The 13,345-nt window shown below is 40.5% G+C and overlaps 1 protein-coding gene across 3 annotated transcripts in view; it reads left to right on the top strand.

Moving 5' to 3' along the window:
* The window catches only part of PPEF1 (protein phosphatase with EF-hand domain 1), a 42,240-nt gene that overhangs the window by 22,707 nt on the left and 6,188 nt on the right, over positions 1-13,345 (top strand). For all 3 annotated transcript variants that reach the window (XM_072852622.1, XM_072852631.1, XM_072852641.1), the window contains exons 5-11: positions 100-272; positions 2,011-2,125; positions 4,218-4,264; positions 8,265-8,431; positions 9,952-9,988; positions 10,451-10,600; positions 12,724-12,897. In XM_072852622.1, the coding sequence (XP_072708723.1) occupies positions 100-272; positions 2,011-2,125; positions 4,218-4,264; positions 8,265-8,431; positions 9,952-9,988; positions 10,451-10,600; positions 12,724-12,897 (863 nt within the window). The remainder of the gene's footprint in view (positions 1-99; positions 273-2,010; positions 2,126-4,217; positions 4,265-8,264; positions 8,432-9,951; positions 9,989-10,450; positions 10,601-12,723; positions 12,898-13,345) is intronic.

Here is a 13,345-nt window from a genome sequence, read left to right as displayed (position 1 = left end):
AGCATCAGTTACATTCAACTGGTTCTGGTCATGCTGTTACGGCCCTGTGGGGGACTGGTGGAGTTTCTACATTGTTGTTTTTCTTCCCTCTTGTTCCAGTTTCTCACATTTTCACCAGCCCTAGTGTTTCTCAGGTGGTGGATGAAGGCTTATGTTTAACAGAATTTGAAAACAAGATTGATGTTCCAGACTCCTATTATGGACCACGACTCTCATTCCCCCTTACTGTTGAAGATGCCAATGCTCTTCTTCATGCTTTCAGGAATGAACAGGTAAGCTGCAACTAGTTTGATTTCTTTTTACTTATTTTACAACTCTGTCAAGGTGTAGCTCCACAATCAGTCGAATCCAATGTAAGGCTAAACTGGTGCCCAAGGAGATATTTCTCCCTTCCTTTCCATCCCATTACCCTTTCCTGCTAGCCCCATGTGATCATACAGGTACATGGTGTGCTGTCTTGGGAAACCGATCTGGCTGGAAGCCAACACAACAGAATCAAAAGCAGTCATTTCTCAGCCAGACTAGCTCCCAGATTTGATTCACTACTTTGCTGAATGACCGACAGAGACAGCACTGGGGAGGGGGCAGGGACTAGTGGGGACCTCCTCTTCTAGCGTTGAGATTGCAGTGATCATGAAATGCGAACCCTTAGCAGCTGCTAGGCAGGGGTTATCAGTGAGGGTGCAGGACTGGGGAAGGTGTCCTAAGCTAACCTAGGAACTAGTTATCATCATTTTCTGGGTTAAAAGTGCTCCTTGTGTCGTTCTCTCCCCCCCCCCCCCCTTTTTAGAGGAATTGAGGTGCAAGGGTTAATCACCTCATTCCGGTGTGCAAGACTCCACCATAATGGAAGACTGAATATAAAGCATTGCTAATGTAGCGGAACAGGGTGATAGCATAAATCTCAGGAGCTTGCTCTCTGCAGCTGCCAAGGCACTGAGAAGGCTGTTGCTGATTCTCTCTCTGTGTTCTGAGCAAGCCCCTTTGCTGCCCTCTTACAAGATGAGGGTGGGGCAGGGAGGCATTACATGGCACAGCTTTGTTTGAACTTGTGGTCATTTGTGCTTAACAATGTAGACTATATAAAGGGTAAGGGTCTATCTTGTTTTTCAATTTACTAAACAATGGGGGGGGGGGGGTGTTTCTGTAATTTTCTGTGGAGGCTCATCTGAAAAGTAGCAAAATGTAAAGTGCATGATAAGTGAGCCCACCCAGACTTCACCTTACTGTCAGCTCTCTCTTTTCTTATTATGGTTGGCATTTTATTAAGAAAATTATTTTATGTAATTGGCCTTTTTTGTTTGCTTTAAAAACATGAAACTTAAAGTCAGTCTGTACCTCATCTATCTCCTCTACCAAACTTCCTCAGAGCTGTGTTTGAATTAAAAGCCTTAAAAATCACTGACTGACAAAATTATCATAAAAAGCATTAGCAGAGAAGACCAGAAGCTTCAATGTTGCATTCTCATAACATCTTCACAGCAAACAGGAAGATAACTCTTAACAAGGCAACCCTTGCTGGATTTTCCCTCTCATTATTTTTGCAATTTGCTGAAATATCATTTATGGCCTTTGGGGTTTTTTTGGTTGGTTTGTGGTTTTGTTTCTGGGGTTTTTTTTCTTTTTTTTTTTTTACTCACAGATAGAACTACATTTTTTTTTTTTCCCCAGTTACTTTGAATAGATGACCTTATGCAATGATTCTGAGTGCTGTATTACTCAATCTCTTATCCTTTCTGTAGATGGGAAGAGTGGAAACAGTACACTAGAAATAAAATGGGAAAATATGTAAAGCAAGTTCGTTAAGGGCTCTATATCCATTCACTGGGAAGCAAGTGCAAAGCTACGAATGCTCCTAATTCCCAGCACTAAACCATAGAGCCTGTAATCATGTCTGGAGGTCTAGAGTATAAATAATCTTGGCAATACGTGTCTGATATTAATAAAGCAGACAGACATATTGCTACTTCTAATAAGTCTCCCTTTTCTCCCTGCATTTGTTTCTCACAGCTGCTTCATGCCCGCTACGTACTGCAGCTACTATGTGAAACTAGGAAGGTTCTCAAAGAGATGCCAAATATCACCCATCTTTCAACTTCCTACTCCAAGGAGATAACTGTCTGTGGTAAGGTGCCAGAGGAGATAACTGCTTTGGGCTACAGGCTGATATTCTAAGTGGTTAGAGAATGATACAGACATTTCCAAATGTTGCCATTACAAGAAAGTTCTCGATGCTTTTTTTTTCGTCTTTTTTTTTTCCCCCACAAATGCATAAATTGGAACAAACCAAAAAAAATAAGGTTCCTGAGTCACAGTAAGTATATTTTAAGAAAGTCCCTCACCTCCGCTTTCCTTTTCTCAAACATTTCTGAATGAGTCAGTATTAATTCAGCCAACACTGCAGTGTAGCTTAAATATTCCTGCACTTCCATCTCTAAGATGCCACCAAGTATTTTGATCACTGGCTGCAAGTCTCACCACTTTCTCCTCTTACTGAGAAAAAGACTTTAGCATCATAATCTACTCAGTAATGATTTTAATGAAGGCCTAATAGGGGGTGGCAAACAAGACCTTTCATTGACAGCATGACTATCTAGAATAAATTGAAATTATAATAAACCCTCATTTCTAAAGGGACCCAAGAAGATGGATCAATCTTTATACAACTAACAAATTAGTCTCACAGAACAATGTGATGTGTCACAAGGTAAAGAACTAAGAGCTCATTGTCCATCTATTTTGTTATGCTTTTGTAAATTATGGATAAAGGGATGCAGTATCCTGACTTGCCACAGAACACAGTAGCTGCAAAACAGAACAGTAATGGTGACATTAACTCTTGACAGCTAGCAGTGTGTGCTGTGTGTAATAGTAAAGTGGTATAAGGAAGGGCACTATGACACATGCAAAACAAATGATGTTTTTTAAAATGTGGTTACACACCTACTTGGATTGCCAGGAAAGGGTTTGTTTAAATGAGGTTTTATATAACCAATAATTTGTTAACCAAACCAACAAAACCTCTCTCCAAACCAAGGAAGCATGGATTAATACTTGTTCACTACACAGCATGTTCTTACTAAGCAAAACGTACCTCCTCATGTTTGTATTGCATTTGCACTATGTAAGCAGCATCTAAAGGGGTCCCTTTCCTGCCATTGAAACTACTAGCTTTTGTAACCAGAAAGTTCCTCTGCAAAAGATGAATGAGCAACTTTTAGACATAATTGGTCCAAAATGTTGATTTCCGTAAAATAAAGTATCCCTCTCTCTCCATTTTATTTTAATTTCAAATTAATAATGCAGATTAAATACACACCTGAAATGTTTGCATCCACATACGTGATGAAAATCTATCATAGCCTGAAGGACTCCTTAGAATGACTTCATCAGGCTCATAATTAATAAAAAGTGGGACAGAAAACATGTAGACAGGGTAAAAATGTCACTTCTTTCCTACTCATTGGTGGTGAAAGCATATTATCACAAGAAATGTTTTGAAACCGTTCTGTGGCTTTGTGGTGGTGAGTCACAGATGTGAGAAGGTTGGTTCTGTGAGCATGAATTCAGTCATATGCAGAGGGGAGCTATGCTGCAGCGATCCTTTGTGTTGTGGTGAAATCCCCTTGCCTGTTCCAAAATAGACCCCTCGGAAAGGGCCAAATCTGTCATTCCTGTGGCCTTAGCACTGAGGCAGACAAGCATGGATGGTTCTTTGCACTCTCCATCAAATCCTGCCTGTAGTAATCAAAACCTGGCCCTGAATCAAACAGATGTTCAATTGTGCTGTATATAGTGGGCTACTTAGTAAATTTAAACCTGTTAGTATGTAGAAGTCTATCATGTTTCTAAATGTCTTTTAGTGACAGTTTCTGTTTTTCAGGTTCATAATTTGTTTGTTCATCTTACTCCCATTTCCCTGAGTGAACCTTTGGCTGTGTGACTGGTCTGGTCTTCAGATCCAGCTGGAAAGACAAAATCTTTGTGCAAGACAATTGTATACTCTTTTTAAGTATTCAACTGCTAGATTTTACAAGCAGCTTCAGCATGTACCTTAAAATGAAACTAATCCTAATACAAGGCAAACTACTAAGGAAAACATGGGGAAAAACTTGTTAGGACTAACTAATTCCAGTTTTATAATTCCAGTTTTTTCCTCCTCTGTAAGAAAATTAAAAAAAAAAAAAAAAAGAAAATTGTGTTTTTGTTTCCTGTAGGAGATTTGCATGGAAACCTGGATGATCTTTTGCTGATATTCTATAAGGTAAGTAGGCAGTCTGTGATGTAGTGTTTTCTCTTCATGACTTGTTGTTAAGAACACGTATTTATGTCTGATAGATTTATCACTGTTAGAACTGTAGATGCGGTGTGCATGTACCACACGCACAAATGCTGGAACAATTTGAATGGTGTCTTTGTTATAGCTTTTCCTTCTCCATATCCTCCTGCACACAGTGAAGGAGGAGATCCAGGAGATCTTTCTCTTCCTGAATGTTGAACTGGAGCATGAACCAAAACTTAAGAGGGTTCCTTGCAATGTCTCCAAAGTCCTGCCACTGTTTTATACTCCATATTGACTAAAGTCTTCTAAAATCAGGAGCTAACTTAGTTTCTGATGTAACACTACACCATGGATAATTGTGGCCCTCCAGAAAAAATGCAGAAGCTGTCATTTAGGCCTTCCATTGATACCCGCAAAGTGTTTTTTATTATTACTTGTTTACAGGAAACACAAAAGAGTGCTATCTGTTTAAAAGCTTTTTAAGTCTTGGAAGCAATCACATAGACTGCACAAAATGGAAATACCTTGGGCACCCTTTACATATCCTTGAACAGCTGCTCACTTTTTAATGTTAAAAAAACATAGCTCTGTTCTACTGATGTGAAAAAAATGAAGCTCCAGGCTATCTTTTCCACAATTGTCTATTTAACTGAAGATGCAGGAAATTTCCTATATTTAGTTTCACATTTATCTTTAGCATGAATCACCACCTTTCATTTAGCAGATACTGTCTTTGATTTTAGCTTTCCGGGCGAAAGGGTTTGTGTCTGATCCTTACACATTCATCTGCACTGAAAGGAGACTGAAGTGAGCTAAACCAGGTGTTTAAATTATGTAATTTCCCCCCTGCTTCCAACTTTGTTACACTTTATCTGACACTTGTTGAATGGAAACTTGTTTTGCCCAAGTGCATACCTGAAGCCTGTTGAAGTGTAATCAGACCTTTTTACAGAGTTCTGCTTTTCTTATTAATCAATCAATTACGTTTAGCTGGTCCTTGGCTTGCAGTCTTTTAGCTGCTATTTTAATTAGACAATCTTCCTTTTTGAAACTGGAGTAAGAGTATGATACAGATTGGTTTCATACACAGGACGTGGAATGGGACAAAGAACTATTTTGAAGGTAAATGCTCAGATATAGTTATATTTACAACTGCAGTCGGCCTGAATTTTACTCTTTTGGAGTAAACAGAAGATGATTCTTTTTCCCCTCTCTAATGGATGTTACAAAGATAAAAAAACTCAAAGCAAGGACGAAATCCTGACTTCAGTAAATTCAGAGCCAAAACTTCCACTGACTTCAGGCACTAGAGTTTACCCCCAGTCGTTCTCTGTTAAGCTTCTAGGGGAGTCCTTCCACCAAACCGAATGACATGGACACATACTTTGTCGTTTCAAAGTGGTTGAGAAAATAGAGAGCACATGATAGAGCTGCTTAGTTATTTAGAAGCAAATTAAATGACACAGTATTTTCTGTCCCCTCTGAGCAGTTTACTCAGCTGAGCAGCGAACCCAGCCAGCCTCTGGGATCCATTTTTTTCTGCTTCCCTAACTCTGTTTCAGTTGGAAGGGATTTCTTCCTCCGAGTTGGTATGAACCACCCGTAACCTTAAACAAGAGGGTGCCATCCTAAACAGTGCCATGAAGAGTGTAGTGATCTCAGGTCTGCGCAGAGCCGGGCAGAGCTGAAATGGCTGCTGAAGCATTTCAGAGGCCTGCATGCAGACCAGGTGCCTTGAGCGTGAGGCTCTGTCCAGGGAACTTTTATCACCGCACTTTTACAAACTGCCAACAGCAAACACACAGAAGCTAGCAATCTACAGCTTATCGATACAATGCTGGTTGTAATAGTGTGTATAATTCTTAAACCTGGTTTGGGTGAGGCTAAGATAATTACTTCTTTCTCAATAGCCAGTTTGTAAGGTTCATTGAGTCCCTGTGTTCATCTCCATTAAATTACAGCATTTCCTGAAATTCCTTGAAATCCTTGAATTTTAAATGATGTATTGCTAAGTTAGATTGTTAAATGGATGCTATGGATAGAAATAGCCTGAAACTGTAGAGAATGCAAATGACAAATGGAAGTTAATTAATCAGTAACCCAGCAGATACAGTAATGATGCCCAGCAGCAAGTTGCTAATCATTAGAGGGCCTTGGTCGCCTCTTTGACATGTCAGAGGCTGCAACAGCCTTTATTTTAGTTTTGCTCTTATTGTTGGTCGAAACCACTGAAAAGGAAATAAAAGCTTTGCATGAGTGTGGAACAAAACTAAAATGTCACATTGAAGTTGGAAGTCCAAAACAAACTCTCATTTAAAACTTAAGAGTTGTGGGTAGGCTTTTCCAAAAGAAGAACGACAGAGTCTGGAGAGTGCCTCAGTAGCTCTGTCTTTCCATGAGGACTGCAGTTACAGAGTGGCTATGTGTATACTGACAATCTGCTGGTGATTCACATGCCTATATGTTTTAAGGCAAAGCTTTTATTAATTCATCTTTCCAGGAGCTGCTGCTGAGTCTCTCCTGTCTGTTCCACTCCTGAAATCTGTCCTTTCTTTTTTAAAACGATTACAACCCACTGCATTAGCAGAGTCTCATAAATTGCCACTCTTGTGAGCACAGAGCAACCACTCGCCTCCTCTAAGTTAACTTCCAGAGAGCTGGGGAGAGGCTATGGCAAAAGCCAGACAAGCTGTGTTTACAGCAGTCAGGATTGTGCTGCTGTAGGAATCGAGAGACCAGGATTCACTACTGCATCCTGACATAACAGTGCAGGACACTGGGACAAAAAAGAGATTTCCTAATGGATTCAAATTAAACGTTTGATTGAGTCTCTGGCCAAATCATGCATCCTGCAATAAACCTGCTAAGGCAGTACACCAGGGAATGCCATAGGAACATAGGAAGTGCTGGACACTGACACGGTGGCTATATTCAGGAAGTGGGATGTCTTGCAATGCTGCCAAACCTGTTAAGAGTGGCTTCCACAGTTGTAATATGATTTTACAGATGTTCTATTGATAATTCTTGTGCATGCCGATTGTGAAAACAGAGGTTTCCTTTTTCTGGCAAGTCAAAATTGAAATAATATTTCTGATACTCGTGATTGGAAATGATGAAGCTACACATAATTGCTGCTGTACTTTCTGTAAGCTGATGGCACCCATTGACATGTTGATAACTAATCTAATGAAACACACCATCAATTCACAACACTAGCTTTGATAAGTTACCATTCATAATAAAGCATTGCTCTATAGCTTCAGAAAAAATAAGGTAAGAAATACCTGTATGTACAGCCTCTCAAGTTTGTGAGCATTCAAGTACAACTTTGCCCTGGGCGGGCGCAAAGTGCAACAACGTCAGTAAAATTCAAGTAGTTCTTTCAGGATTAAAGCAACTGGATTCAAGGTTCTTCAGAGTTCTGTATTAAGATTTGATGTCCTCTGGACTACAGTCTTTCTCAGGAGTTTTAGAAGCATACACTGCAAACAATGTAAATATGTGAAATCCATTTTCTTACTGTGTAAAAAAAAGTTCTTTTCAAGGATCTCCAGACTTGTGTCAGAAGATCATTTTTCATGGATTTCTTGTCTTCCATTCAAAATGAATGACTCCTTTCTATTTGCGAGTGCATAACTTCCTGGCAGCAGTTGCATTAACAGAAAAGTATATTTTATTAGAAGAATAATGTTCCTATCGGTCCCTTTCAATTTAATTTAATAGGTAGAGGAAAGGATTAGAGATGGCATCATAAGAACAGTCAGAGAAGTCATCTCTTCTCTGATGGCTCATACAGGTTGTCTGATACGGAGATTTTTTGTTCTAAGCAGTGGAAATAAAGAAATGCTGCATTTTAGATCTCTGTATTGTGCAGGTTTTTTGCAGATTTTCTAGCAATGTGATCTCATTTGAAATGCTCTTTCCTTTATTATAGTAGCATAGAAGGATCTCTAAATGTCCTTGTTTTTGTTTTCTTCTGCAGAATGGTCTGCCTTCAGAACAAAACCGTTACGTCTTTAATGGTGATTTTGTTGACAGAGGGAAAAATTCTATGGAAATACTTATAATTCTGTTTGCATTTCTTCTTATCTACCCCAATGATTTACACCTGAATAGAGGAAACCATGAAGACTACATCATGAACCTGAGGTAGATTTTAGGCGGCTGGGGGGAGGGAGTATCTGGCCTTTCACTAGAAATGTTGGCGCTTTTGAATGCTGCTTTAGCCACTGTGACACTCTAAAACAGAAATAATGTTTTATTATGTATTGAGGTGTAGCTCTGACTCTTCAAGATGTGTGAGGGGGGCAAAGAACATCCTCATTACACACAGGCACTTGAACGGGAGTAATGTCTTGTCTCTGACCTAATCACAATCCATTGAAGTCAATGGGCAGTTTCCAGACTACCAAATCTGGGGAAAGAGGACAGATGGAAGGATTATATTTTAGTTAAAGCATTGGTTTTTTCTGCAGCATAGGAAAAGACACAATAGCATGCAATATAATGGAACCAGTAAACCAGGAGCTGATATTTCACTTAACTTTAGACTAAGATGTCGCTTCCCAAACACAAGGGGTGGGTAAATATCCTAGCTTCTACACCATGGAGGTCCATTAGGTGGCAATCTACCCCATTGCAAGAACAGCTGAGACCCTGTTTTCTAACACAGATATTTGTACTCAGCTGTACAGCACTTCCAAGGGAGCGAGCACTGCCAGTGTCTCTGGCTGTAGTGAAAGTGTGACTTGTAGACAAAATCTCATAGACATGAGAACTCCTCAGTCCTGGTCCCTACAATTCTCAGACGCCCCACTAAGTCTTTCGGTGACTGACTGGTGGGTAACCTGTTGTACCCCTTCTATTATTTGACGCATGCACACAGAATGTAGTGCTCTTTAGCCCAGGCATAAACCTGGGTTAGAGGCCCAGGTTCAAATCCTATTAATAATCCACATAAGAGAATCAGTTTCACATGATACTTCCTTTTTCAGCACTTAATTTTTTTAAAAAAACAAATATAAAACAAGATCAGTTATTTTATCTCCAAGATGGGAAAATTCCCACTCAAAATAGTGGAAAATATTAACCAAGTCTGTGATGGCATGGAGTGCAAAGATGCATTCCTGTGTATGGCTCTTTGCTGGGCGTTTTGATTCGCAGTGCTGCACATCAGTAAATTTGAAAGCTGGGAGTTAGGGTGTTGTGAAAATGCCCCTTGCACCAAGGATATCTTGGTGTTAAAAGGATGAGGTGTCAAAATCCTTGTCCCTTGTGGGAAAAGACATAATAGACAACCCTGTCTAATAAGGTTGAGTGATATAGAACAAAAACTCTGTGGAGCTTTTGTGGGAGTTTTTGCCCATCATCAGTTAGGTTCCTTTGACATTTGTTTCTGGTATCTAAAAGGTAAAACTGCTAAGCTATTTCATTGAGATGGGAAGAAGGCCACTTAATAATTATTGGTCTGGATTCTGTTCCTGATCTCTTGTATGTACAAGAAATCAGTTTAACTCAATTCTTGAGACAGAGCAGAAGAAAGCACATTTAAACAGGTGAGGCAGAAGGGCAGGAGAAAAAGAGAGATAGAAAACTCCTGGCAAACACTATAGAAAATCATGCAGAAGGGGCACACTGGAAACCGGTTCATGATGTTGTCCTATTTTCAGATATGGCTTCACAAACGAAGTTTCAAGGAAGTACAAGGTAAGATTCCTCCTCCTTCCCCTATATTTTCTTTGTAGTCTTGCACATGTAAAATGAAACCTGTGTAAACAAGGAAACTTCCAACCAGTTTATTTAGGTGTAGTACAGAATTACTTTAGTAATGTAGTTGAAATTATTTTGGATTATCAGTGGAATAACTGACAAAACAATTTTAAGTGTTAGCCTTTTAGGCTCAGAGATCTATGGGATGAAATAAGTAACATCCATAAGGCGACTCAAGAACACAAAAAGAGGTGCACATGAAAGAAAAACAAAATGCTATAGAGACAATCAGATGGCCCTAAAGTAAATGTCAGAATATGTTTGTCAGTGTTGCAGTTTAGTGTGTCAGCTGGACAGAACTGTTCATATAGACTGTGGCAAACACTTCAGCAAAATCTTGAACTTAGAAGCAATAGAATCTGTCAGAAATAGGATCTAATGTAAGAGTATGTTTTACAGGACCATGGGAAACAGATTTTGTGTCTTTTGCGAGACGTCTTTAGCTGGCTTCCCCTCGCCACTATAATTGACAGCAAAGTTCTTATCCTACACGGAGGGATTTCAGACACCACAGACTTGGATTTCCTGAATGCACTTGAGAGAAATAAGGTAAGAGATCGTATTCATGTGGGGGTAATTTTGTTTTCTTTAAAAAATTTAGCAGTACAAATGTTAAGATCAAGTTGTTTGCATTAGGAAAGGAAATGGCTGTTGTATAAGGCATGTACGGAAAAAAAGTCTTGTTTTTCTTCAAAATCAGTGTTTAGGAAGGAAGGTTTCAATAGTTGGGAGCCAATTGTTTGGCTGCTGTAAAATAATATGGGTCTTTTGACTTTAAAATAGCTAAAACCACTTTAGATACCTCCTTCCTCCCATGATGACGCATTAGTCAGAAAGTATGAAGAGTACTTAGTTCTCAGGCATTTCTAAACACTTTAGAAATCAATCTAGACACATCTTTTTAGCACTGCCTTTTGACCTGGGGCTGTGCTTCCGCCATCTGTTGTGTGCGGGAAGTTCTCCACCTGAGGCGCTCCCTTGCCAGCAGCTGAGCTTTGCACATGTGGGAGAACCTTTCCAGCAGGATCAAACTTCAGGACCTGGCCTTGAGAAAACAGAAACTACTGCTTTTCAGGGATTTAGAAGACGGAAACATCCCTTTTTTCTGAAATGGTGAGCAAACACAGCTCTTTCAAATCGGTGGAAAATGGTGTGGGATTTGGTCTCGATTTGGACAACTAAATCGAGATACCCGCTTGTGAGCGGGGTGCTTAGGTTCCTTATAAACAGTGGAGATCCAGGAGATCTGGTGGAGATCCAGGTCTTCTCATTGCTCAGACACAGGTCTCCAGTGCTGTTCATGGAAGTACTCCGTAGCCAGGGGATGCCCCCTCTGGCCTCTGGCTGCCTCTGGAGAAAGTCTTCTTCGCAGATCTCCTCCACCGGTCTCCTTTAGGTCGGGTTCATATCTGCCCACCTCACGCTAATTCACAGACATGGTAAAGCATCCCAGATGGCACAGGATACATATGTTTAAGCAACCTTGTGTACCTTGTCATTAGTGTCTGTGGAATCTAGAGCTATTTCTCTCATTCTCATGCTTTCTAATACAGAAATAAATGCTTTACAGGACAGCCAGGTGTATCTCTGTTTCTTAAAGATGTGAAAAAGGGCAATGAATACTTCTGGTCGTCTGAGTCTAGGGTCCGTTGGCTATACCACTGTATGCTACAACTGGGTGCCTAACTACAGATGTAGGTGTCTTAACTGTGAGCTGAGTTCCGCCCACGCTTTCACCAAGGCTGGGCTTAGTGTGTTACTGATGCGGTATCTGTGAAATGCAGAATTAACAGGTCAAAGTTGCTGCCACAGGAGAGTGTTGCTAATGAGACATGTGTGGGCCACAACTCAGGGCAATATCACTCAAGGCCAACTGATGTATTTTAATTGGTACAGCTGGCAACTGACAGGTCTCAAATACTGGTCAGTGCACTGGGGAATAACCCAGGGTTTTGCATTTTGGTTTGCATCAGTCCTTTTCTGTTAAAGAGTAGAATTGGGGGGGGTGGGGGCTTGTTGTGTTTTTTTTGTTCAAGAAATGAGCTAGTATGAGAAAATTTCAAATGAGAAGAAAAGATACTCCCTGGAGAAGAGTCTGTATTAATGGGCATTCACAGAGCCATAGCACACGGCTCCAAAAAAGCAAATGCCCATGCATATTGGAGGAGGTTGATTTAACAATAAAAGGGCCTGATGTAATACTTCATCAGTTTCACTGGTATCCTTGTGATATTCCATTCATTTCAGCCCAATTAACCTAGCAGCAGGCTACTGTATCAGAGCAGTAGTGAATGCCATTTCATCTTCAGTGCAGTATACATATATATTTTCAGTTTCCAGTGAAGCTGGGCACTTACGTGTCTGCCCTGAGCCCAGACCATACTTCCTGTATAGTTAGACCTCGTGATTGACTGTGGCCTGGAATGAGTCTGTGTGTCTTGGTAAGAATATGAGAGCAGCTCTGAAGAGGCTGGTCACTGATAGATATAAAGCAAAATTTCTGCAAGTGCCAAACATCTGCAGCTTCCACCAAACCTGTGAGTTCAGGACATTATGAGAGTTCACTGTTGAGTACAGGAAACAGGAACTGATGTGCCTTTCAGCTGACATCTCTGTATCATCTTTATGTTCTGGTAACTCTGTCAATGTTTTGTTGGGTTTTTTTTTTAAAGTTGAAATCTTTGATGCGGCCACCAAAATCGGTGAGAGACAGACAGGACCAAGTGAAGGAGAGAATTCCCACAACCAGACCCAGTAAACACCAGAATGCTGCAGGGAAAACACAACACATCTCTTCATCGGGCTCCACTGAGCCTTCAGACCCTGCCCTGAAGGAATGGAAACAAGTAAGTGAAACCAAAGACAGACTGACACCGAACCCCTCCTGCACAAAACCGGCAGGCACTCTGTTCAGGCAGTATGTTTGAGTCTGAGGGCACTGTCTCTTAATAAGAAACCCATCATTCTTGGGAGTATACTAGCCAGCTGTTAGTTCTCTGGATGCTTTTTGTAGACCTGGTAATAAAGGCTTGTGATTTTATACCTTACAAGTACAATTATCCAGTGTTTTCTTAGCCCTTAGGAGGAGGAAACTGCTCGGTATGAGATGTGTTTGCATGCCCTCATGTGGTTGGATCTGTTGGTACATACGTGGTTGTCAGTTTAAATAGGTCAGACTCTGCAACTGTCGGCGAAAGTGAGCACCTTTTTTTGGCTGTGGTTTTGGCAGCTGAATGCTGATACTGTCCAAAAAACCCCACCTCCTGAGACCTACAGCCTGATTACTCAAGAGGG

The sequence above is a fragment of the Ciconia boyciana genome, chromosome 1 (assembly GCF_034638445.1).
Source record: "Ciconia boyciana chromosome 1, ASM3463844v1, whole genome shotgun sequence".
NCBI classification, from domain to species: domain Eukaryota; kingdom Metazoa; phylum Chordata; class Aves; order Ciconiiformes; family Ciconiidae; genus Ciconia; species Ciconia boyciana.
The sequence above is the reverse complement of the archived record's forward strand: the minus strand, read 5'-3'. Positions and strand labels throughout refer to the sequence as shown.